This window comes from Scomber scombrus, chromosome 10, assembly GCF_963691925.1.
Source record: "Scomber scombrus chromosome 10, fScoSco1.1, whole genome shotgun sequence".
Lineage (NCBI taxonomy): Eukaryota > Metazoa > Chordata > Actinopteri > Scombriformes > Scombridae > Scomber > Scomber scombrus.
Window position 1 is genome coordinate 8,296,340 of NC_084979.1, and position 26,530 is coordinate 8,322,869.

Consider the following 26,530-nt stretch of genomic DNA (forward strand, 5'->3'; position numbering starts at 1 on the left):
CACGTGTCAAATAAGTAACAGTTTGAAAAGAAAAACTCCTGATAACTGCTACTCCAATACTGATTATGGATCTACAGCTGAATGTGACTGATTCAAATCTGTTTGTTACTGACACAACAGAATGGACATGAGGGAGAAATCAGTTAGAAATGAACCAAAAAAAAACAACCTAAAGCCTAATTAGAGAGAAAAGGTACAGTATAAGTGTCATCCTCTCCAGGCTCAGGATGATATTATTTGAGTAATAATACCAACAATAGGACTGTAGCTGAATACTTTTCCTGAATGAACAAAGATGCACTTGGAACAGAAAATAAGAAAAGAAGCAGCGGAGTCTGACAGCAGGTAGAACAGGAAGAGAGGAGATTTTAACACACAACAAGTTTTTTTTTCTCCTCTTCCCATGTTTTCCCTTAGCTTTCCTTGTGTTGTCCTGTTACAGTTCTTTGTTGATCTTTGGTTAAGACGTATCAAAGTTTTTTAATGTTCATTTAATTTGCACTGTAAGTTAGTTGTAGTCATGGTTATCATATTGTATGCTGTATTTTTGTTTTGTTTATTGCCATTTTACATAGGAATAATGTTTCATGTAATGGACAAATTGCAGTTAATAAATGCATAATTTCTGCTTTTTGCCTTTTTGAAGGATATATTTTCATCTTTAGCCACAGATATCATGATATAATTTAGATTGATTGTCTTGCAATATGTTGATTATGGCGGAATTGCAATATTTTGATAGCATCGTGAGGCAAGTATCATTACAGCATCGTGAGTTACCTTGTGATTCCCACTGCTATACCACTAGTGACTGAGCTAACTAGGGATAAGATTATTTCTATAAAAATAAAAATAAAAATCTGTGTATTTGTATGTTATAAACCACTACTGGAAGGATTTTATTTTTTGGAAATATTACTCCATCACAAGTAGAACTAGGTGGTAAAATAAACTTGGCTTGGAGTCCAGGTATGTCAGCAGAGTGAATTAGGTGTCTGTCACATCTCTCCAGGCGTGGACACGACTCAGACTATTTTGGACAGCGCCACTTTCCGTAGCCCCGTTCATCTGCCACTGAGCCAGCTGAATATAGTATTTTCTGACATGTCTGGTTAACCGACAGTTTGTCGTTCAGGATAATATGTTGTGAAAGTAAGGTGAAGGCTGTCACTGTGGCCACAGCAGGATGGACAGGCGCGGTAAGAGTGTTTTGAATGTTAATAAGCACATAAAGAGTTTGCATGAAGCTACACAGATGTGTTTGCTAACCGCGAGCTAACACTGTTAGCCGTGCTGAAGCCTGCTTCTCTGCTGTCTAATAACACTTTAATATAAACTCCATGCTGCTGACTAATAGTTAATGTGGACAGACAGCAGCTTTTATAATGGCAACAAGCAACAAAGGAATATGATGTCAAGTCGCCTAAGTTACCTTTTTTTTCTTGCCTTTGTCCGGTAAACAAACTTAATAGTCGCTAATGTAGCACCCATCAATAAAACTGTGTTGAATGTGATGGTAATGCTTATACAAAACAGTCACAAAAAAAATATTATTAAAGCAATTAAAACATTTATTTTACTGCTAGACTGACTGTCCAATTTAATGTAGCTTAAATCAGTCTGTCCAACTGGAGTTCAAGTGGTAGTTGTGATAATAAACTGTATTGCTTTTCAAAACAAGTTTACACAGGGGATCACATACATAAAAAACAGAAAATATACAGTACAATTATAATCAGTTCAATGCAATCAAGAAAAATAAACAATACAGAAGATGATTAAAAACATCAAATAAAAATAAAGACTAATTAAAAGCCATATTATAGTTTTATAGGACACAGGTAATTTGTCTGATTGCCAGTGGTAAGTTATTCTACAATTGTGGAGCCCTAGTTAAACCCAAATCACAAAAAACATTACAAACAATACATTACAATACTGTTGTACTGTTTATCTATTGCTACTAAAGGTGCCAAAACAAGGACTACTAGTGTAACCATTGCTGCTATTGCTACTCAGTTACTACTAGCATTACCATGTGTGCTATCAGTAAGTTAATCAAGATGTACAAAAGTGCAAAATCACTCAACTGGAGCATGACAGATTAAGTCACTTATTCACTTGTGCAAATATCAGTATCTGTGTATATGCAGTGGTGGAAGTAAAAGTACATAAGTATTATGAGCTTGATGTAGTTAAAGTATTACAGTAAAAGTACATGAGTAGTATGTGTGTAGTTAAAGTATTACAGTAAAAGTAGTGGTTTGGTCCCTCTGACTGATATATATTATATAGAGCAGCATGTTACTGTTGTAGCTGCTGGAGGTGGAGCTAGTTTCACCCCTAGTGGTTCCCAGCCTAGGGGTGGGGCCCTCCTAAAGGGTCAGCAGATAAATCTGAGGGGTCATGAGATGATTGTTTTCAGTTTTTGGACTTTTTCCTCTAATCTTTGATTTTTTTGGTGAAATATTGGATCATTTGAACATTTATTGAAATGAAACCATGTGAGAAGTTTAGATGGAAAAATCAATATTCGGTGGAGCTGTTAACAACTCATGGACATCTGAAACGTGAACCCGACTACACACTGCATTTTGTAAGACGTCAAAAGACAAAAAGGTAGTAAACCACTGGTTTCATCTTTAACAATGTGTTGTATTTTAAAAGCTTGAAATATTATCCATTGTGTCAAATCTTCACCTAAAAAGTAAATAAAGCTGTCAAATAACTAAATGTAGCAGAGTATAAAGTACAATAGTTCCCCCTGAAATGTAGTGGAGTGGAAGAATAAAGTAACATTGAATGTAAATACTAAGTACCAAGTACCATACTAAGAATGCAGCTATTACACGGGTAACAAGGTTACAATAACAAACTGCAATGCAAAGAAAGTTGGCTTTGACATAGTCATGAAGCTGTTGTTGGACTTCAGGTTGAGGGTGGATAGATTTGGTTTTTTGGGGGTTTTTTTCAGCTCAAATGACTGTCATTGCTGTCATTGTCTGTCTTGTAAGTTGTGCATTTTCATTTCCCCTTTTTTAGAGAATGACAGCAGAAAATTTGCAGAAAGTCAGCCTTGCGTATTTTTGGAGGGTTGAAGGTGAAACTGAAATCCTGGACTTTCTGAGGGCCATTAACAGCTTATTGGACAGTGTGAAATTTCAAATTTAATAATAAAGTATCAATATTATATCCAGTTGAAGTCGTTGTTCTCAAACATAGGTGACTTCAAAGTCATTTATCAATGCCTGGGACAAGGAGAATGTAAAAGAAGCATAATGGTGACATTCAGATGCCTGGGATTGCTGTGGGTGTTGAGATGGTCTATTTAGGTAAAGCATGTGACTGAAACCAGCTGGAATTCAACACTACTTTAGACATTAAGGAAACACTGGCTGCTATGACTTTATTGTAAAACAGATGTTTTAATGGCAATTCTCAAATAATCTGACACACAGCAAACTACAAAGAAAGGCTTTAAAGTCTGCAGCCAGTCGGTCAGAGTTGATACATGCAAACCTGATACTTTTTTTTTTTGTTGGGATACTTGAGATTGGCCTAGTTAGAACAAAGCAAGCATGTGACTTGGAAAAAAACACTGTTACTCCAATCTTGATAAGCTTTTCACATGATTACAATACAATCATGTGCATTATAACAAAACAGATGAGTCAGTTCTTTGGTTTCTCGAGCAGCGTGTAGATTGTGCTGTGTGTGTAGATTCTTGTCCAGACAGCACAAGAACAGCAAGTATGTTAAACACAGGTCACAAACACAGAGAGGATAGTACACTCAGTGTCCTTATAGTGGGCAAAGTTTCACCTTGATGGCTACTTGATGATTTACTAATGATGTAAAAATGATAAATCCCTCTAATATTGCTAATCATATCTCAATTGCAATATCAGTCAAAATCATCGCAATCAGATAATTTTTCAAAATTACTCAAAATGAAACTATTCAATATTTGTTTTCCTTTCTTTATTGGACCATATGACTCAGTTAACCCTAACCTTTCATGTTAGGTTACTGGTGTTGTCATATCCACATACAGTAACTAATCATATTAAACTGATAATATACCAGCACTGCCGGTGTGGCACCATATTTGGTGACCCATCAGCTTCTGTGACCTGCAGTGGTGGAAGATTTAGGCATAAGTATGGAAGTTTTACCTGCTAAATTTACTTTACAAGTACTAAACTAAAAGCACTAATTTTGCAGGAAAAATAGTACTTTGCTGCAGTTAGTAAAGTGGTTGCAATGTGCAACCTCGCCGCTAGATGCCACTAAATCATTACACTACACAATGGTCCTTTAAATGCAGGATATTTGTAATGTATGTGAGTGTTTTTACATTGCAGTATTGACACTGAAGTAAAGCATCTGAGTACTTCTCCCCCTCAATGCAGGTAAAATAATTTGATGGTGTAATACCTGAAATATTCGTTGTATCACATAGCGTCAGTCTCTGCAGCCCGTCAGCAGTCATGCTGCGAGTGATAGTTTTTTACTTAGCTGACTTTTCTTTCATGCAGGTAATATTTTTTGGGGTTTAGCCATCGGTATTGGTTGGCTGAAAGATGTCCTAGTTTTCGCAGCGGAATCCGGTTGAACGAGTTGTTGACAGGTGTTCATTCAGAGGCTGGAGGAAGCAGGCAGGTGAAGCCACAGAGCAGCGAGCTGCTATTCACCGCAGCCTGCAGTCACATTAACTTAACCAGCCCACTAACATTACACAGTCTGCTCGGGGAAGTATTTCTTTTAAACTTACGCTTAGAGTGGACGGTAAGCCTCGTTTCTTATTTGTTCCTTCTTCTTCTTCTTCTTCTTCTTCTTCTTCTAATTCTTCTTCTTGGTTTAAATGTGAAGGAAGCTGCTTTTGTCACGGTATTTTCCCTTTCTTCGAAGCTGAAGCGAGCACGGATTTAAAAAAAACAACTCACTTTATGGTTGTTGGGTTTTTTAATTAGATTTTTTATCTCTTCTGTTATTGTATATTGTTCATATATGGGCTGCTTTACTGTTAGTTTATGACAGGTTTTGCCCTTAAAAGTTAATGTTTCTGTGGGGGCACAGGTGTGTTAGGTTTAGTTCAGTTTATGGTCACTGATGAATATCCCTCTATTGCTTAGGCTACATGTTTCTAAAATGTGGCTGTCCTCTTTTTTTCACTAGAATTACTGTGGAGCTTTTTACTAAGGAATTGAACTGAATACATACACAAATAAATTGAACAGAACACCCATAAACACAGGTTTATCTAAGCTGACCATAGACCAGACTATAAATGTAGTGCTGTAAAATTTAAAAGGCTCTGATAAACTCAGTGGAATGAGTTTGAATTGTCACAATGAAGCATGGGTTCCCCTCAGACCATTTTGTACGTACAAAACCTGCCATCTTTCACCTCTGGGTAAATTCAAAAGATTTGATTTAAACCATGCATAAATGGTAATTCAATAGGGAATACATGTCTGCACTGTGTGTTTTGCTAATATTGACTTTGAGGGTGTGCTGCAAAATTCGCATGACGGTTGTGTTCATGGTGTGTATCCTGTCCTGTAGGTAGTGTGGTCGAGCCGCAGAGCGGACTCCCCTCACCCAGTCCGCGAGACCCCCGGCTCAGTCCTGACTCACACATGGTAAGATGCTCTTAGTGTTTCTGCTAAACCAACAGTGAGTGGCAAAAGATGTTTATTGCAGCAAGCTAAACCTGTCGATGCACCAGTGGTTGCACATGTGCACTGGTCTCTATAACCTTGTTATATTTGCAAACGAACCAGCGAATATTAACCAATATATACTCAGCAGTGGTTTGGCATATTGTCTGTAGGTTTGATTCAGGTTACACAGTTACCAAACAAGCTGCTGCCACAGCATGGCTTCTTCTCCTGTAATATGGGTGCTGATAAGCCGGGCGTTATGGAAATTAACCTCTGTTTGAATATTAAAATGAACCTCTGAATCTAACTCTCTATCTTCTTTGTCCCACCAGGATGTTCAGGGGTATAAGTGGGTGCGCTGGCGAGTGTGGCTGTGTCGTCTGTTTGCCGTGCTGTCCTTGGGTCTCCTCCTGATTGTATTTCATTGGCGCCCACGGCTTGCTGTCCTCGCCCGCTGCTGCTCCTGCCCTCTGGCTTTGGCAGATATTCTTCTAATAAGAGTGAGATTATAAATTAGCTCCTACTCAAAATTAAAATCCGTTTGATACCTAGCATTATTACCGACACTGGATTTTTCCAATGCATTGTATGAATTACCTAGTGACCTCACTCCAAAGAAAGCTTGAAAGAGACTTTTAGTGTCCTCTTATTTCTGAAATGCTGTTTTAGTGTCTCGTCCAGGTTGAAATTCACACTGTATACTTCTACTTCTTTTTGCCAGAAATGACAACCTTCAAAATATCAGCCATGTAGTCAGATGTAGTAAATGACCCCCCTTGCTTCAGCAGTTTCTGACCAGTATTTATTTTCCACGCTGGCTATTGGCTGTTTAATTCACATGTAATTAGTGGGTGGAACTGTAGATTAAATTCCTGTTTACAGAGTTGGCATATATGCAAACCTCCACATCCTGAGCTGTTTTGGGTTATCTAAAAACATTTATACATTGATTTGATGTGATTACTATTTATCAACCACCAAAGCATGCGGTTCTAATAACCATGATAGGACTGTTACAACTGGTGATTTTAATTAACATGTTAATAACATCTCGGACTGCAAGGCTATAGAGTTTTGCATTCTTTTGATTTCACTAAACATGCTATTGGGCCATCTCACAACTGTGGCCACACCCTAGATTTAGTCATCTCTAGAGATCAGAATATTGTTGTTGATAAGATTTTTAATACATATATATCAGATCATTACTGTTTGTTTTTTAACATGTCACTGGTATAGCTAAAATAATATGGAGCGCTCTTACGTTCTCTAACCACATGCGTAGTCAACCTCTGATGATATCTCATTGATTCATGAAATTTAAATTACTTTAACTCTAAAATAAGGTCAGCTCATAGTGATCGACATTGTGGCGCCTGTGGAAACTAAAAGGAAATGACAGATTAAGGTAATGCCTTGGAAAAATGAGTGAATACGTCTGCTCAAGAGGGAGTGACGTGATTTGGAGGCAAAACAAATTAACAATTCACCAAGAGGTCCTTACAAAATCCCTGTGCCTATAACAAAGCTTTACGCTGTGAGAGACAGGCATACTTCTCTAAGATTATTAGTGAAAGCAGGAACAACCCCACAATTTTATTTTCTACCATTGATCGCCTTTTAAATCTTTCCCTACTTCCTGAACAAATATGCCATGCCTCTCAGTCAAAATTTTAGGGGTTTTCATCAGTTTAAAAAAAAACAACTGTTAATATATCCAAGCTAGTATTTTTAATAATGTAAACAATCAAAAAAATCTGACCTAGTTAGTACATCCTCGGGAAATTTAAATTATTTTTGTAAAATAAGTGAAACCGTAAATCATTCTGCAGTTGAAGTCTCACTTGCTCCCTGGATGCAGTTCTTTAAGGATGTTTCGGATAGTTTAATTTGTGAGGTACTGGACATTGTAAATTGTTCTCTAGAGACATTTTTCTATATAAACTCAAAACAGCTCTAGTCAAGCCCTCATTTAAAAAGCATAATCTTGACTTGTCTGTTTTGAGCTATTTTTCCTTTTCCTCCTCTCAGCACTTTGAACTGTGTTTTATGATGTGAAAAGTGCTATGTAAATAAAAATATCCTGCTCTTGACATCCTGATCACCTGAGATGAATGTTAGTGTAAGATGGAAAAGGGTACCTGTATTCTGTGTTATACTTTGATTCACTATCATGGATAAGTACCCAGATTCCAGCAGTCACAGATGCATTTAATATTGCCTTTTGCTTCAGGACAGTTTTGGCCAGCAGCATGTGGTGGAGGTCCTCACAGAAGAGATGGAGGGGGGAAGGTCAGTTTCATGTCTCTATCCTTTGACAGCATCACCTTAAGCCTGTCAACACTCTGCACATATCTGAAAAAAAAACTAGGATCTGCTTACTTGTTTTTTGTTTTTTTCCTTTCAGCTCGGAGGTGTTTGGAGCTCTGGAGGACACTGAATGGAGAGATACAGTTCAGCTGTACAAGGAGGAGGTAAGGAAGAAGTGGACAGTTGGGTTTTTTTTTCTGCAGAATAAAGTACTGAGTGATCTTTTTTCTCCGACTGAAAATGATTATTGTGTTACAGAAAACACTCCTGCGCTACTACCTATTTGAAGGGCTACGCTACATCTGGGTGGACAGGAAGGGAAGCTTTTGTCGTGTTAGGTATTGAAACAGAAACACTTATGTTTGTATGTATGCCTATGTTTTTGGATTGAAACAGCTTTTAAGCAGTACTACTGTGTATAGAAAATCTCTTAAAACAAGAGTCAGGTGTCCTCACTATAATCATTCCTCCTGTTCATACTGACAATTTCATGGAGGCCAAAATCCACAGTGGGTCCAGAGGGTAATTTTGTGCAAAAATAAGAGTTGATGTGAAACTTATTTGAGGCTTCAGCAGTCTGAGTTAGTCATATCAAGTGGATATCTGCCACATTTACAGTCTTTTTAGCATCAAATTCCCTCTTTGTGTTTCCCTGTTGAGCTGTGGTGGAAGTATAGTAACAAAAAGAGGGACTTTGGTACTAAAAACACTGTAATGTTGATAGATACTTGATTTGACTTATTTGGATAAAGCTTCACATTAGCTTCAGATCAACTTTAAATACATTTTTGAACAGAAGGAGGAGGACTATGGATCTGGTCCCCCATCACTTACATTGTAAGTGCATTATAAAGGGATCTTCTAATGGTCAGTATGAACAGGAGGAATGACTACAACAAGATTTGATCCTGACTGATGTCTTAATACAGATTAAAAAAATTATGAAACATTAACCATTTTCAAGTAATGAAATCCAAGTAAATTCCAAAAACATAAACGTTTGAAATATGTTTTGTTAATGCACTTGTTACTACAGCTAAATAATAATGTTCATTGAAAAATGGGGAGTTGATGGAAAGTACACTGTTTCCTTTAATGTTAATGTTTAATGTTTTAACATAATCTTTGGTCTTTGTCTGTAGTGTCCTCAATGAGGACTGGACCTGCATGGACCTGTACGGCTTCCAAAAGGGCCTGAGTCAACTGGAGCAGAGTTTGAGGTAAAAAAAACAAAAACAAAACAAATATGCATACTTCTAAGGTTCTTTAATCTGAGAGGGCACTGCTGAGAAATTCATGACATGAAATCTTTCAGGAGATGCGTGTATGGGCCAAACCTTATTGATGTGCCTGTGAAGCCTTACATAAGACTGCTGTTTGAGGAGGTGAGATGGAAAAACATAGTCCTTTATACCGCCTCAGATTTATTTTTGTAATGATGGTTTGAAGATATATTTTACTCAAATCCAGATGAAGTATCAAATGTAACCCCCCTCCTTTCTTTTGTGTCCTTTTGTCTGCCTCTGTAGGTCCTCAACCCATTCTATGTGTTCCAAGTGTTCAGCATCATCCTGTGGATGATTGATAGTTATTATTATTACGCCTCATGTATATTTATTATCTCATTTCTCTCCATCGGTATCTCACTTTATGAGATCCGCAAGGTGAGTCTGTAGTGAGATACTTAATCTGATCATGTTTAGTTTATGACTTTCCCTCCAAATATTGATGTAAATGTCAGAACCAGTGTGAGTGACCAATAGTATATAAACCTTTTTGTCTTTTTTATCTTAATCCGCAGCAAAGCATCACTCTTCGCAACATGGCCCGATTGGTCACAAATGTTACAGTACGCAGAAACTCAGGAGGTAAGTTTGCACAAACGTATTGATCTTCCAATATGAATTTATTACAGTTAAGAAAATGATATAAAAGTAAGTGGATTTGTTAATTCAGTTGATATTTCAGGCTATTTTATTCACTTGGCGTTAACTTTGACTTCACCTGACAGTGGGAAAAATATTAGAAATATTAACAAAGCAAAACAGAAAGTGCTGTGAGAGCAGTATGTCTTGATATTAACAAAATATTTTAAACCACTTGCTTTCCTGATGAGTTGCAGGTTGGAGAATGGGTGTGGCTTTGGCTAGTAGCCAAGGACTCATGGTTGTCATACTTAAAATAAATTAAAAGTGATATTATTAAAGGAGCCAAACAATAAAAGATTGTTTTGATTAGTTAGCTTATGCTGCATCAAGGTTTTGTGTGAGATTGTAGACAATAATAGTTGGCAAGTATTCTCCATTAATAGTTGTCTCTCTTTAACCACCACTGTTTCAGTTCTCTCTTTCTCACGGTTGTGAAAAATAGTCTTTGAAGTAGTTAGATGAAGCAAGTTTATGATTTGTGATATTTATGTGGGCTTCTAGCTGTTCTCTAGTGACTCTTGGACTGGATGTTTTTTATTGACCTGGCATCACTGTTCTCATGAGCATGTACACATATGGTGAAAGCTTTCCCTACAGTACCTGTGCCCATGGAGTCTGCAGAGAGGGAATCAAACTGTTGGTATGACGTACAATTCTCTTAGGAGTTGTACATCGAAAAATAGCAGAGGCATACCTTGTTGTTAAGATACCCTGTGGGGTTTGGAGCAATGTGTCAACAAAAACAGGGAGGAGAACTGTTAGCGATTAAACATGCAGGTTTCCATACTTTGCATAACTGGCTTTGATGGTGTTTTCTGAGGAGGGAAATGCATTGAACATGTTTACTAACCCTTAAGGATGCACACAATGCTGAATGTAAACAGAAACTTGGTAGTCTACAAGAAGTGTACAGGACACCTTTAAGCTGTGTGACAGTTCCTGCCTGGAGGCAAAACTCAACTAAACTATAGTGTACATAGCAGTTGTATGCTTTACCCAACCGATGAGCAACAACACTCAATGAAAACAGCTTTATTCTCAACTTACTGCCTCACCATCAGTAATGTGAAACCTACATTAATAAGTAAATGTGGAGAATTGAGGTACTTTCGGACAACATATACCTTTATTAGACAGACGACAATAGACAGATGACAGGAAATGAAGAGAGGGAGTGATGGGAAAGGACTGCGCCCGTCTCAGTAAATACTCCACTAGATTTTAAAAAAAATAAAATAAAATAAAATGCAGTGACAAAAGTTTGATCCCATGACACTATTTGCTTAGTAAATATTCCCACTGGTAAATGACAGTCAATGTTTACAAGTCTTTTCTAACACCTTTAAACTCTTAATCACAAGGACATTCTTTCTTTGTTGTGTGTTTTCTCAGAGGAGGAGTGTGTGAGCTCGGTGGAGCTTGTCCCTGGCGACTGTATAATCATCCCTCAGGAGGGTTTGCTGCTGCCCTGCGATGCTGCCCTGCTGGCTGGGGAGTGTCTGGTCAACGAGAGTATGCTCACAGGTGACCAACAAACCGCCATAACAGCACCAGGCACTGAGTACTGTAACTGGAAGAATTTATAATGTCTCATGTTATGCTGAGGAAATGAAACAACCCCTCAGAACTCATTCAGTGTAGGATTCATGTAGGATTTTAGACTCTTTTTGGACATGGAACATGATTTTCAAGAGGGCTACAAACCAGTGCTTTTTCATTAAAGCTGTGCATGTTCATAACTATGTGGTATGTGAAGGTCTTTGCTCTCTTTATCCTAAATAAAAATGAGTCTGTTCTCCATATTTCCATGTGTAGGTGAAAGTGTCCCAGTGCTGAAAACCCCACTGCCAGCTGGTGAGGGGAGATACAACTCAGAGACAGAGCGTAGACACACCCTCTTCTGTGGTACCCAGCTCATCCAGGCCAAAGGGGGAAGGCCAGGAGGCGGCGGTGCTGTCGCTGTGGTTATAAGCACTGGTGAGTAGTGAAACTACTGATATGAGTCAGTACCATCTTAGTGAGAAGCCATAATGTACTTTACTGTACACCTAGGTATTATATTGTGATTATTGTGCATGATAAGAGCTTATGTTTGCTCTCCAAGTCAAGCCAGCTCTTACATCTCATCCGCAGGGTTTTATACAGCCAAAGGTAACTTGGTCAGCTCCATTTTGTATCCTCAGCCAGCCAACTTCCGCTTCTACCAGGATTCTGTCAAGTTCCTGATTGTCCTGGGTTTTGTTGGTAAGAGCTTTAACAGCAAGCTGCCCCTTTGTTATATCAGGGATGATGTACTCCCTGTGGAGCAGGATAGAAAAATTACATTTTGGTGCTAGAATGTTATCTGTAATGCCGTTAAAATGAAAAGTGAGTTACTTAGATTATGCACTTCAAGCCTTTTTGACCATTAATTCAACAACAATTGAACATTAATAAACTTAGCCCAATATTCTCCTTCTTGCTTCAGCTTTACTTGGCACCATTTACAGCTTTGTGGTTCTCTTCGGAAGCAATGTAAGTGCAAGTTACAAATGTCAAGACAAAAAAACAACAACTTCTGGTTTGTTTGTATTTGCCATGCCATCAGTAAATACAGCATGTACACTGAGTTATCTGATTGTGTCAAGGTGACCTGGTTGGAGTTGGTGATGAGAAGCTTGGATGTTGTGACCATTGCGGTGCCTCCTGCCCTGCCTGCTGCCATTACCACTGGCACTATCTATGCCCAGCGCAGGCTGAAGAACCAGGGCGTCTTCTGCATTAGTCCACCACGCATCAACATCAGTGGCAAAGTTTCACTCTTCTGCTTTGACAAGGTGAGGGAGAAACAATTACCTGATCCCACATTACCCTTCATGGTCACCTTACATATTGAAGTTGCCTTTCATCAGAGTACTTTTGTTTTTCCAGACAGGAACTCTGACAGAGGACGGTCTGGATGTTTGGGGAGTGATGGAAGGGGGGCATGCCGGTTTCTCAGAGCTCGTTCCAGATCCCAGAAAGCTGCTGCCGGGACCCATGCTCTCAGGCTTGGCCTGCTGTCACACTGTCACCCTGCTGCAGGGTGAGCCCCTTGGAGACCCTCTGGAGCTCAAGATGCTCGAGTCCACTGGTTGGGTATGATACTTTGAAGCTCATTTTCTTTATTTAAAGAGGTACTTAACTAGGACTTGGCATTGTCTGACAAGTTCCAATATGAGTGCTGAGATCATTGCCAATACTAAAACAATGCTTTTTTTCCTTCTGCGTTTATATCATCTTTACATTATAACTTATTTTCCAGACTCTCTTGGAGCCAGAAGGAGATGGAAAGGTGCTGGATGCAGAATTTGGAGGGCACCGAGTTTTGGCTGTAATGAGACCTCCTACAGCTCGAGGAGCTGTGAGTGTCCCTGCCATCAATTTCATATAGACTGACCAATAGGGTGCAAGTGTTACTAAAGTGAACAACTCCTCAACCACTGGAACAAAGTTGCAGGATCGATTTTTTTCTTGCATTAATTAACCATGGCATAATACTGTGATTTAAAGCAACCATTTTATGCCCATTTTCAATTGGCATTATGGGAAATGTATGTAATCATTAGCTAAGTAAATAAGTAAAAGTTATGAGGAAGAATAGTTAAGCAGGGCACTCTCAACAGTGTAACACATCTGCTTTGTTTTGAGTCCCAACTTATCCAGAATAATTATGAGGCCATAAAAAGTCAATATCTGCCTGGATATTAAGTCAGTTGTGCTTAGCTTTAACTTCTGCTCTTTCATTGTCTTGTCAGTTCACAAGTGAGCCAGTGGCCATTGTCCAGAGGTTTCCCTTCTCCTCAGCCCTGCAGAGGATGAGCGTAGTGACAGTGGGCCCTGGGGGACGCTCGCCTCTCGCTTTCATCAAAGGATCGCCAGAGATGGTGGCTAGCCTCTGCCGACAAGACACTGGTCAGACACTTAAGATTTAAAGTAAATCTGTCTAAGTTCATTTTCTATGTAGTACTTCATTCAGTATTCAAACAAATAAGCCAATCAATTGTTTTTTGTCTTCTGTGAATATTCTTCTTTGTTCTTTTAAAGTATAGTGAATGACCAGTTAGTGTTATATGCCACTTTATGTTTTAGTGATTTTAAATTTTTAGGTTCATGTTTAAGTTAACTATTCCTTTAAAATCTAAATCTTTAGTGATTGATTGAATGGGATGCTTTGTGTTTACAGTGCCTGCACAATTCTCAAGCAAACTGCATAACTTCTCCAGTGAAGGTCTCAGGGTTCTTGCACTGGGCTATAAACCATTAGACAAGAACACTGACCTCAAGACCATTGAACGGTAAGAACCCAGTTTGTGTTTCTGGCTTCTTTGTGTCACCAAGGCTCTTTCATAGACTCTTTTTTTCCTTCACACACATGAAGCGTTTGATAAGTCCAGTCATGGTGAAAAAGATGCCTCAAAAATAACGTATGTGTCTTTAGTAGACAGTTCTGTAAGCTGCAACCAAGCTTAGTAACGATTAGCTGTGAGTGTTAATGCAGCTGCGTGTCCTTCCACAGAGAAGCGGTAGAGAAAGACATGCAGTTTCTGGGATTCCTAATGATGAAGAACCTGGTGAAGCCGCAGAGTGCCACGGTTATCGGCATCCTCACACGGGCACAGCTTCGCAGTGTCATGGTCACTGGTGAGAAATATTATGCGTCTGTATTGACTACAGCTTTATAACACTGTGCAGTCACTGTGTTTTAACACTGTTCGTTTGACAATTGTTCAGTTTGATGATCAAATGTTCCGCCATGTCAAATCTTGTTTTCTCCTTCTTCACATAGGGGACAACATTTTAACTGCAGTCAATGTTGCAAAAAGCTGTGGCATGGTGGGGTCTGATGAGAAGGTAATATTTGTCAATGCCACCCCCCAAACTGCTCATTCCATGCCCACCCTGAAGTTCAACCTTGGGGATGGAGGGCCCACACAAAGCTCCATAGAGGTAATCACCCAGGTCAGTCCTGCTCAGACACAAACAACACCGCTGCCACCAAAGACTACCTTTCGTCCGCAAGCTTAAGGGACGATATGTTGCCCCCCCCCCATCTCCTCCCACTGTTGTACCAGAGCATTAGTGTACTGTCCCACCATGTATCTGACACCAACCAGGCCAACCTCACACACATTACCAACACTGCTGCCAGGATAATTGGTCTCCCCACACCCAACCTCACAGAAATGAACAATAAAACCATTGCGCGCATTGCAATCTCAATAGCACATGACATCACACACCCATTTAATCACCACCTAATGCTCACTGGGCGCCGGTATACACCATTGCAGTTTAGAAGGGCTCACTTTGGAAAAGCCTAATTCCCTCAGTCATAGCCGCCTTAAACAGCAGGACTTGCAGAACAGGCCTGAGTGTACACTACTACCTGTCACTTTATGTTGCGGTTGTCTGTACAGTGCTGTGAAAAAGAAATTTTCAGAGGAGGGCAATAATAGTTTAATTAGAAACTAGTCCTAAATATTTGTACTTGGTCCTGTCATTTTTAATGATGAAGCAGTTATCACAATATTGCACATAAGAGACATAATGAGGACAATCCTGGTCTATGTTTCGATGATTTGGTGGCTCATATTGATGTTGTCCTTCTCCTCTTAGGGCCTGTACCAGGGTGGTTTTGGTTATCACTTGGCTATTAATGGCAAGTCCTTTGCCGCCCTCTGTGAACACTTCCCTGAGTATCTGCCAAAGGTAATGCACACAGTGGAGTTTCAACGCATCTGACCAAGATAATGCACCAAAGACGGAGAGGCATTAGATTAACATTTTAAGAGCTATTTTCTCTGGATTAAAAATCATGACTGACTGTTGGAACTCAAATCAACATGATTTTATTTTTGACACTGGGTTTTTTCCCTTGACGTGCTGTCATTCCAGGTGTTGATGCGAGCCACAGTATTTGCACGCATGGCACCCGACCAAAAAACCCAGCTGGTGAAAGAGCTACAAAAACTGAAGTGAGTGCAGAAAAGTGGAACAACGGAATACACACACAGGAAATAAAACTTAAGCAGGAATGAACCAAATCTAAAAGAATATTTCACAAATTTACACAAACACACACACTTCTGCTTATGTTTAGATTTTATTGTCATCATTGTTGTTTTCATTCATTTCAGTATTGTGTTACTGTTAGTTTGTCATCACTTAGGAGTAGTCATATTTTGTATGTTTATTTTGTGTTCTGTATGAATTTGAGTATTAGGGTAAATCTAACACATATTAACCTGAGAGACACCTAGTGGCCATTAATGGAACAGCAGCTTAGTTATTAGATTAGATTGGCTCAAAAGAAAGCTTATAAAGGAGCGTAGGATACAGAAACTCAGTACCAGTATATTGTGTTATGTTGTTTCAGAAAAAATACATATAAGTAAACACAGTACGTCTATCTGCTTGTCATCATATGTCACACCAAGTGGCTTCTAACTGACTTTAAATAAGACATCAGTTACTAGTCCAACACTAATCCTCCACTTGTTACCTCAGCTACCGGGTAGGCATGTGCGGGGACGGGGCCAATGACTGCGGGGCCCTGCGAGCTGCTGATGTTGGGGTGTCTCTGTCTGAAGCTGAGGCCTCGGTCGCTTCACCTTTCACTTCCAAGACGGGAAACATCAGCTGCGTACCTCTGCTCATCAGGTGGGGGAAGAAAGAGGCGTTAGATGTGTTTAAGTTGTTACAGAATCTGAAAAAAATAATCACATATTTTTCCTCCTCACCTGTGCAGAGAGGGCCGATGTTCTCTGGTCACCTCCTTCAGTCTCTTCAGATACATGGCCCTGTACAGCCTCATTCAGTTCTCTGCTGTCCTCATCCTCTACACAGTGAGTAGCTGTGGAGCTGACTGCAGATTCCTCCTTCACCTGTGTTGCTTAAAAAGACCCTTTTCAAGTGAAACATGTGACTTGTCCACACATGTGTTCAGGTGAAGACAGACCTGGCTGACCTGCAGTTCCTGTTCTGTGACATTGTCCTGGTGACTCTGCTGGCCATTGTGATGGGGAAAGGAGTCCCCAGTAAGGAGCTGCACCACTGCAGACCCCCAGCCAGTCTGCTGGCCCTGCCTGTCCTCGGCAGCCTCTTCATCCATGCCTGCATGAATATCCTGGGCCAGCTGGCAGCACTCTTCATCACCATGTCACAGGACTGGTCAGTACAAAGACAGAAAGCTACACAGAGCTTTTTCCATCTAAATATTATATTGATTTATATTTGTTTCTATACTCATTAAACATGATGCATGTTAATACATTGTTAAATGTATCCATCCCTGATATTGTTTGTAGGTACGTTCCACTCAATTCAACAGTGACTGGAGCAGCCAATCTGCCCAACATGGAGGACACCAGCGTGTTTGCCTTGTCAGGTTTTCAGTATATCATCATGGCTGTGGTGGTCACCAAGGGTTACCCTCACAAGAAACCTCTCTACCACAATGGTAAGACATCAGAAATATCCCAGGATGATGATTTTGGGATAATGCTGATAAATCATTCTGATATTCACCTTCTACACATTTTCTTTAGCTTTGTTGGTAACTTTCTGAAGATTTTGGAGCCTGAACTCAGACATGATTTTAGTCTTCTTATCTTTCCAGTGGTTTTCCTCTGTCTACTGCTTATCCTCTTTGCCGTGATGACTTGGCTGGTGGTGTATCCAACGCCCATCATTGCCAAATATCTCCAACTATACAACATATCTGACATGGAATACAAATTGCTGCTTGTTGCCCTGGCTGCTCTCAACCTCCTCATATGTTTTGTGGCAGAGGTGAGTGTGGACTCTGTTTGATGGTCTCCTTCAGGCTTAAAAGGTGGCTTTAAAAGTTTGTTCTATGCTTTAAATGAATAAAACTAAAGCATTACTTCTGTGCCTGACAGATTTTTGGAAATTTCATTTAACGAGCCATTTTCCTTTTCTAATTTCAAATTGGTTCCCCTCTCCTACACAAAACACAAGACTTTGATCTGTAATTAAGACATCAAGTAAAAGATCATGCTCAACATAAGAGCACATGAATGTTTTTATTGGTATTTCTCGCCGACATCCCACAGCTTGAAAAGCAAAAGTGGAAATAATCAAATTAACGATGGCTAAATTCAATGTAACAGTTTCAGTTTGAGGGTGTTTAGTGTTGCACTTGCTGAGACACTTGAATTGAACAGAGCCATTGTTCATGTCATGTGCTTTTCCTGCTATGACAGGTCAAAATGTCTACTGTGAAAAATAATTAACAGATAAATATTCTAAATGTTTTGCCTATTATTAAAAGCTTGATAACTTTTTTCCCCCCAGGTGCTGATAGACCTGGGTCTCTTGAACTATCTTCGGCTGCTTCGTGGAAGGCGTATATCCAAAAAACAGTATAAACGTCTCAACGTCATCCTGTCAGACTGTCCCACATGGCCGCCCCTGAATCAAACCCTGTCCCCTGCAGGGCACACAGTCATCGGAATCAGCTAGCATCCACCTCCCCCCCCCCTTTCTGTCGGACATTCAGTCATCCAGACCAAACAATGCTGTGGATGCCAGAGCCAAATCCGCAATTGGACCAACAATGCAAAGTCATGTTTACCTTTATGAATAAAATATAATTTTTATGTCCGCTGTAGCGTTTGTATTTTGGATGACATTCATATTCACCGTCACTTTATAGCATGATTTAATAGTGTGGCCCTACGGATGTTAAAAGGACTGTGCTGGTGGGTTTAGGCTCAATTCACCTTAATGACTAGCCATACAGTCAGGTTATATTTGTCCTGGTCCCCTCCGCAGACATGAGCATCCCTTTCATGTTGGATGATCCAGATATTTAAGTGAATATTGGTCATTAGAATTACTTCTTACTGAATTTTTTTCCCTACAGAGTTTGAACGTACTTACATTGTGAGTCGCTTTAAACAAAAGCTGCTACCTTGCCAGTTTAAAGTAATGAAATGAACATGCATCACAACATGACATTTTTTGCAAATCATTTTATTAAATCTGTATTTACAGGCAGTTTGTGTTCTCACTCAGAGCTCAGCTAAACCCGTCTTGTCTCCTGCACTGCTGCTAGATTTTCCTGAACTAAAAATCTCTTTCCAGTATTCTCGATTCTTCCTCTGATATATTCAGTTTTTCACTTACTTGTACTACAGTAACAAAATTGACAACCAGGAAGTAAAGGTGTGATACGGGAGGCACAAGCTGAATTTTAACCATTACAATAACGTTTCTGTTGATGGATGTGCACCACTGAATATGGCTTTATTGAGATATCTTCTCTGTTTGAACAGATAAAAAGTTGAGAAACTAAGAACATCAATTGGGCACAGTGGCCCTGGACAGCCAGGTTGTCATTTTTCTGTCAGGGTCACATCTCTACATGTTCTATATCAGCAATGGACCATCTGTTAAAATGCCAGATAGTGAAAAATCAAACAGGGAGTGATGTTACTCTTTCTTACTGTGCCCACGATGCCAACAGTCAGACTAGTGAACAGACAAAAAAAATTAACAATTAACCGACAGACTGGCATTTGATAGTTCATCTTAGGACGTGGATATAGCTTCAGTTCCATTTCCCCTCACACTCGACTCAAGCTTTAATACGGACATTTGCTGTTCGAGCAATCAACCCCGCTGGAAGAAAAAAATACAATCTTCGTTCATTTCATTCATTCAGTCTGGTTCACTTGCACCTGAGTTCCTGCGTACTGTCCGTCAGTGAAGGACACAAAAAAAGGAGCATGCCGCCTACGAGGTGATATGACGGAGGAGGCTTATGAAGTACAGCAGTAAATTCGTTCCCCATCTGACCCTCCCTTGAGTTGCTGCCGACACCAACTTAAAATAACGTCTGAATTAACTGATATATATATACACAGGGTGATTTTAAAATGGGCTTTTGGTTTTGTTTTGATTAAAATACTGCTCGACGTCACTGCCGTCTCTTACAAAAAGGCAGAAAAGCTACTTAAAATGGACTTCAATCCACAATCAACCTTCTGTTCTGTTTTTTGTGTTTTTTTGCTTTTACTTTTAAATAGAAACAATGAAATGACAGTCCGAGGAAGACAGCTGCTAAGCTTAATTAAAAAAACTAACAAAAAACAAACAAAAACCGTAAACAGAACTTGTCAGATATACAACTTGACACACGACATCCTTTCCCTCAGTTTAAAAAAAACAAAAAAAAAACAGATGGCAATGTACATATTAGGGGTGCACTGATAATGTTACCGGGCAGGTACCAAACAAGTACTCGGCGTTAGCAGTGAGTTTACTATAAGACATCAAACACCACCAACTGCAGCCCACAAAACAGTGTTTGTTTAAACCTAAACGGTTTGGGACCCTTTCACTACGAAAGAAAAAGGTGGAAAAATTATGTTAACCATTTCATAAAATCTGCAGATATTGCTCAATTTATTTAAAAAAAAAAAAATCTCATTATATACTGTTTTAATTCATGAATTAGCTCTTGGTGATATATGTAGAATGCAGCATGGTGGATCAGTGGTTCACACTGATGCCTCACAGCAAGAAAATGTATGACCATGCTGCAATGCAGCCGTCCACTGCTCCCAGTATACAGGATGGATCGAATGCAGAAGACAGATTTCATTTCATTTCTCACTGAGTTTTGAGAAATGACAGCAAAGAAATGTTAAAATAATGTTAGGTACTTGTAGCTGTTGCTTGTGATCTGAAAGTACTATAAAAAGAACTTCCTCACACTTTTAGTCCATCTGAAATAAGATATCAGTGCATCCCTAGTATAAAAAAACAAAAGAAAAGCGAGAAAAACTAAAGATAAAAATTTTAGTGAGCCAACATCTCAAAGATTAAAAACATGTATATGGTGTGACAAGTGATATCTGGTATTATTGCTGCGGACAAGCTGCTGCACATGTACCAGCTCATCTTAGTTTTATAGGAACCGCCACTTCTCTTCTCTTAAGCCGTCCTTTGTTTAAGTCTTTTGCTTCCACCCTGGAGGCGTCCTGAGACGGAGCTGCTGGGGGCTGACGGAGGACAGAGATAGAGGTGGTGGTACGGGTGGGGTGGGGTCTCTTAAAGGGATCATCACAGTGAGTCCAGAATATGTTCATTATCACAGTGTCAAACAGACGAGTGGGGAGAGGAGAGAGCACATTTCCATCCGTTTTACTTCCTCCTGGAGATCGGCTCTCCCTCTCAGTTCCACACAAGAGGGAAGAGCGGGGCAGCAAACCGTTCAATACACTAAAACTGAAGGAAGGAAGCTTTAAAAATACAGTGCTGTCTCTGCTCTCAGGTGGCCCTCAATCAATCTCTCTCTTTCTCTCTCTCTCCCCTCAATGGCTGGGCAGCGCAGGGGCCAACTTATCTGTGCTGTCGGAACCCTTGGGTGCCGTCTGGGCCGGCAGGCTGCCGGACAGTGTGATTGTTTGATCTGGTGTCCTCTGAAGGCAATGTAGAGTTAATGCGCCCTGGCCTGGCAGACAGAGGGGAAATGGGAATAAATTAGAGACAGCAGCCTTTTCCGTGTGCCAGCTGCTGGACAGAAACGTCTCGTAGCTCGTTTCCAGTTGGCAAGTTGCAGCAGCAATTCTCGTTTCTGCCCAACTGTCCTGATTACAGGAGCCTCGCAGTCTCACATCAAACAGGTCTCCACACATGATTTTAGTTTGTGTTCTCAGATTTGTTGCTGTGTAACTGGAAAGTTAGCTCGAAAATTTGTATTCAAACAAAAGATTTCTTGTAAGTTTTTCCATTTTTTGAGTTTATTTTGGTTGCTTTTACTTTCGTTTTGGCACCGATCAGTAACAATCACAGAGAATGAAAACAGAAAATAACTTCTTTTTATTCAGTTCATTAACTGGAAATGTAAAAAAAGAAGAGAGCTTCTGTAATTATTGTTAAGCTCCACTTGTCAATCAAAACTAGTTCCAGCCAAAATGCACAAAACAGGAATGTGCTTCTGCCTGCTTCACTTTTTAAAAGAAAGAGAAAGTAACACCAGCAGGGAGGTTAATGAAGCACTCAACCCTGCTGATGAGTCAATTCTCAGCATTCATCCCACCGTTTAACGGCTACTTTTCCAGTTATCATTCTGATTGTTCACTTATGCTTCTCCTGTGATCTGTCTAAGCTGCATCTATTCTTTTTTCTAATTCAAGACAAGTCTAAAAGTAGTAAAGTGAAAGAATCTTCATGATCAAAAGTTAAATCAAATTAAAAGATGGCGCTGTGCTTACGAGATAAACACACTTAAATACTCACCAACCAAAGATATTGAAATCAAAGTAGATGAAGAGACCACAAAAACCATGAAGTAAAAACAGTGTTAAGCACAACAACACACATACTGACTACAACCGAGTTAAACCTCTAAACTGTCAATATTTGAGCATCATTACCTGTCAGTGTTGGGCTTGTCCTGCGGCGTCTCCTCTGGGCAGGCGCTGCCCAGTATTCTCTTCCTGGCCTCTGCGTACTCTGCCTCACGCTGGGCCAGAGACTTGACCTGTGGTGTAGGCCTGTTCTGATTCGAGGCTGATCCCAACGACCCGTTGTTTGCAGGACGCTTCAAGATGCGAATCTGAGGCGGTGGGGCTGCTGGTAAAGAGTCGTCCTGGATTACCATGGTGGTCCTCAACGGAGACCGTGAAGAATTATTACTGGACTCCCTGGAAGAACAACACACAGTCCACTTAAAATGAGCGATACGACAGACAGGAAGTGGTCACTGTGTTACAGCAGAAATAAAAACTTAGATGAGACACCAGTGGCCTATAGACTTAAGAAAGACATGCCAAGTCAATGACCAAGTCAGTGTTTCCATTAATCAACAAGATAATTCAACTTTTTGTGGAAAGACCATATCAGACACAAATTATTATTCAAAGTAGAGCATTTTATATACATTGTAAAAACATATCTGGATGGGATCTTAAGATCCGCTCAGCTCACTTCTAATAAATTGAGCAGCGGCTGATTTTTTGACTAAAACAACACCTTTCTCAGTAGATCAGCTGTATTGTGAACTGAAGCGTGTATAGCTACCTCTTACTAATTTGTAACAGGTTTTGTTCAGGTGTCTACATCTGCAGATAAGCAGCAGATTACAGTTTTTAATGGAAATTAAAGCAATAATTTTATAGTACAACATTTTGGGTCTTACTTTTCTTTCTGGCTGATCCGTAGCTTCTCTTCTAACCGCTTTTCCATTTCCTGTGGGGAGGAGGGGGCATCAAAAACATGTATTCATGGAAACAAACAACATGCTCATATTGATTTGAGAGGGTAGAGAAAAAAGTGCGACAGATAGTAAGCAAGTCACAGAGTGCATGGAAAACAGGATTCAGTTACAATCTATTTATAAGTTACATGTGTAGAGCAGCTGCCAAATCATAACAGACAGAGTGCTCAGTGGGCTAATGTTCCCATCAAATGGCAGCAAAACTGATAATGAGGTCAGTTTAGGTACACTTTAAACACTTGGGTTCATGCTTATTAACCAATGGAGAGTATGGTAAAAACAAGGTAACACCACCTGACTGACTGCTTCCGGCTAACTTCTTCCCAGAGCCACGTTATTGACGTCATTAGGTAGCGATGATAGTCTGCCGTGACGACAGCTAATGTTGGCTAAATGTTACAACTACATAACTAGCTCACTAACAGGCCACTAACTTTACAACTTGGCAGAACATGTGGCCTAGTAAACTCCAGGAAGCCACATAGTTACTCCAGGAAGCTAGCATTCACCTAACATTGTGAAGGCTTTAGAGTTCAGACAATGTAATTCATAAACCGTTTTATGAAGCCGATAAACAATAAGGCTTAGAAAGTTACACATGCTGACTATGCGACAGCAATATTTCAACCTTTAAAACTGATTCACAGTAACTTATTCGTCGTTTCTGGGATGAAGAGAGTGAATCAATACAATAGTTGAATATATTTCTTAACTGAAAGCTATTAGTGTTATCAAATGTGCGAAAAATTGATTACGTTACGAGAGTGCCTGGTAAAAATGTCTTAACTCGCCTTGTAGGCGGTGCTTGCAACATTTAATTGAAATGTTCCGTGTTAGCGACACAATAAACAGCTAACTTAGCATTAGCTAACACCAACCTTAGCATCTCAACTGCAACTTTAAATCCGAGGGTTTAGCTATTGCGTTGTACACTCGTTACATATAGACTGGTCGCTAATAATACGGTATATTAGCGTTGCTTAAAGCGAAAAAGTCACAAATAGCTGTCACCACTCGGGTTGTTAGTTGGATAAGTCCATCTTATGCTTGTCTCGCTCGCTAACGTTAGCTGGCTAACTTTCTTGAAGCTAACGCGTTAGCTGGAGCCACATTGTTGGCCCGTTGTTTAAAACATACAACAACGTTATTAAAACTTCTCAAAGCAAAAGTTTGAACATTAACCAGCTGTCAAACTAATTTTTGGTGGTGGCGGGAAGGTATATTGAGACTTTGGTTACTTACCCCGCTATCAGCAGCTTCCTCCCAACTTTCGGCGACCTCCTCATCCATGTTTCATTTTGCTTCAGACACGCTGTGGAGCTCCGTCAGACCCGCCAGACCCGCCTCTCCTCCTCTCCTCCTCCCTGCTGTCCACAGCTCACTGACGGAGTCCCCCACAGCATCATAACCCCCGACCAACAAATGACCATACTTTGTATAAAAACAATATTTTTCAACAGTGGTTTAGTAATAGTATTTAATTGCTTAGTCAGTTATCCAAACAATGTTGCCAACTCTATGTTGAGTTTATTTCAGCACTGTGAAAGGTGTTGGAATCAATTATTTTTCTCAGCTGTCGTTGACATATTGTTAAAAGTAACTGAAACAGCTATTGGGAAAACTTGCTTTCATGGCAAACTAAGAATAAAAATAAGTCAGTCTGTCAACTTTTTCAACAAGGCATCATAAGTACAGCGTCTGCTTTTTCTTATAGGTTAAAGGTTATAGGTTAGGTTAGGTTGGGTTAGGTTTTAGGTTGGCGCAAAGGGGAAGTCGATTTGTTACTAAAGTTGCTAAACGACGTTGTAATGTTGCGTGATGACGTTATGACGTAAAACGTACAACTTTGTCTATGCGTAGAATATGCCATAGACATACATACAATCTTTCTTATATACAGTCTATGCATACAATACACAAAACACAATATTAGTAATATAAACACAATTTTTTTTATAATCAAATATTTTTATTTTTAAAAACAACAATTTTCTTTAACACATATTTTATATATTGTCTTACTAACTAGTAAAACTACACATTCTGAACAGTTATTTTAAATAGTGTCTTGTTAGTTAACATGCTACCTAACCTTCAACAATTATAGGTACAAGCGAATAACAAGGTATATCATATGCTATCTAATTGAATAATTGCAGCTAGCAACATAACTCAAATATGATGCACTAGGCACCTCTGTCCAACTCTCTGGCAGGGGCTAGCTGCTCAATGATCTCCTTCAGGTATTGGCACTGTTCTCACCCACACTGCAGTGCACACTGCCAACATCAACTGTGTGTCTCCACTAGTTCCAGAAAGTCCACTAATTGCATACATAAATATGATGAATCATAAATTGGCAAGAAAATCCTCCTTATTAACTGCATTGTCGCTGAGCTTGAACCAGCAGAAGAGGATGGAGTGGCCTTAAAGCTGTATGCTGCTGTGGTGCCAAACTGCTGCAGAACATCACTTGAAAGTGTCAGCTGGTAACAAGTATCACCAGCCAGCTTCATTCTATACTGCACCAGAAGTTGAGAGTGTGCAGTCTATATATTAAATTTATTTGACCACACACATTTGGCTAAGCAGCCATTCGATTTCTCCGCATTTGAGTTTCAGTTGATCAGAAGGAGGGCAGAGAGGGCAGCGAGGGCAGCGAGTGCAGCGAGTGCAGCTTTACACAGTTCCTCAAATGGATTTGATCTGGAAGAGTCTGTGTAATTATTCACTTCACTCCAAAACTCAACTGTGTTTTCAGATGAGCCCAATTTAAACAGATGGATGTTTCTCCATTGGGAAACAATTTAGTTAATTATTGGGGCTGGTACTCCAGTAGCCCAGCTAATTTGATAATTTCAGCGGTGCCATTATTGTGCATTTCTTTTAAACTGAACAAGGCTGTGTTTTGCAAGACTTCTAGGTTGTCTGAGAGCCTTGCTTGAAGCCCCTTGCTTAAAGCAACCATGTAGCTGATGCATTATTTCTGAATGACCTTTTTGTTCTCTGATGTAAGACTGAGTTGGGACACCATTCTCTAAAAAAAGGACCTGAGGTATGGTAATGGACTTGTTTTTCCTTTTAAATGTGACCTCCTAACCAACAATTGTTCACTGAACTGAATGTGTTTCAATGATTTGACCAAAAAATTCAAATTTGTCTCCTTGAACACATGCAACTGCTGCTGAATCATTCCTCCTGTCCAAGCTGACCATTAGAAGATCCCTTCATAATTCAATTACAATGTAAGTGATGGGGGGCAACATCTACAAGCTTCCTTTAGTGTAAAATTTATTTGAACGTTTTTCTGAAGCTGTCCAAATGAGTCAAATCAAGTCGATATAAACAGTCTTTTT

At 39.7% G+C, this 26,530-nt stretch overlaps 2 protein-coding genes across 3 annotated transcripts; one reads left to right on the top strand and one right to left on the bottom strand.

The window, feature by feature from the left end:
* Positions 1 to 1,071: 1,071 nt before the first annotated feature.
* atp13a2 (ATPase cation transporting 13A2) lies at positions 1,072 to 18,546 on the top strand. 2 transcript variants are annotated; one of them, XM_062427849.1, is made up of 29 exons: positions 1,072 to 1,199; positions 5,569 to 5,645; positions 5,999 to 6,166; positions 7,900 to 7,958; positions 8,074 to 8,140; positions 8,235 to 8,314; positions 9,119 to 9,196; positions 9,292 to 9,361; positions 9,506 to 9,640; positions 9,778 to 9,844; positions 11,297 to 11,428; positions 11,720 to 11,881; positions 12,038 to 12,148; positions 12,372 to 12,418; positions 12,532 to 12,720; positions 12,815 to 13,021; positions 13,188 to 13,286; positions 13,681 to 13,837; positions 14,109 to 14,220; positions 14,442 to 14,566; positions 14,712 to 14,884; positions 15,542 to 15,634; positions 15,821 to 15,900; positions 16,433 to 16,585; positions 16,674 to 16,770; positions 16,872 to 17,095; positions 17,233 to 17,384; positions 17,544 to 17,716; positions 18,242 to 18,546. In XM_062427849.1, exons 1-29 carry the CDS (start codon positions 1,187 to 1,189, stop codon positions 18,407 to 18,409), a joined length of 3,468 nt encoding a protein of 1,155 aa, XP_062283833.1. In that variant the 5' UTR covers positions 1,072 to 1,186; the 3' UTR covers positions 18,410 to 18,546. The 2 variants fall into 2 exon arrangements, with proteins under 2 accessions (XP_062283833.1, XP_062283834.1); XM_062427850.1 differs by having other exon boundaries at positions 14,712 to 14,872.
* Positions 18,547 to 18,918: 372 nt separating this feature from the next.
* szrd1 (SUZ RNA binding domain containing 1) lies at positions 18,919 to 24,483 on the bottom strand. Its single transcript, XM_062427851.1, has 4 exons — positions 24,417 to 24,483; positions 23,097 to 23,146; positions 22,333 to 22,602; positions 18,919 to 21,407 (listed from the first exon to the last, which is right to left on the bottom strand). The coding sequence occupies exons 1-4, from the start codon at positions 24,462 to 24,464 to the stop codon at positions 21,296 to 21,298; spliced, it is 480 nt and encodes a 159-aa protein (XP_062283835.1). The 5' UTR covers positions 24,465 to 24,483; the 3' UTR covers positions 18,919 to 21,295.
* Between the last annotated feature and the right edge of the window lie 2,047 nt (positions 24,484 to 26,530).

Excerpts from the sequence above, each read along its gene's own strand:
- atp13a2 (XM_062427849.1), top strand. Across the intron at positions 9,641-9,777 it reads CACTTTATGAGATCCGCAAG|CAAAGCATCACTCTTCGCAA; the intron begins GTGAGTCTGTAG and ends CTTAATCCGCAG. Across the intron at positions 14,221-14,441 it reads GACCTCAAGACCATTGAACG|AGAAGCGGTAGAGAAAGACA; the intron begins GTAAGAACCCAG and ends GTCCTTCCACAG.
- szrd1 (XM_062427851.1), bottom strand. The coding sequence starts at position 24,464 with ATGGATGAGGAGGTCGCCGAAAGTTGGGAGGAAGCTGCTGATAGCGGG. Across the intron at positions 22,603-23,096 it reads CGGATCAGCCAGAAAGAAAA|GGAGTCCAGTAATAATTCTT; the intron begins GTAAGACCCAAA and ends TTGTTCTTCCAG. Across the intron at positions 21,408-22,332 it reads GACAAGCCCAACACTGACAG|GCCAGGGCGCATTAACTCTA; the intron begins GTAATGATGCTC and ends TCTGTCTGCCAG.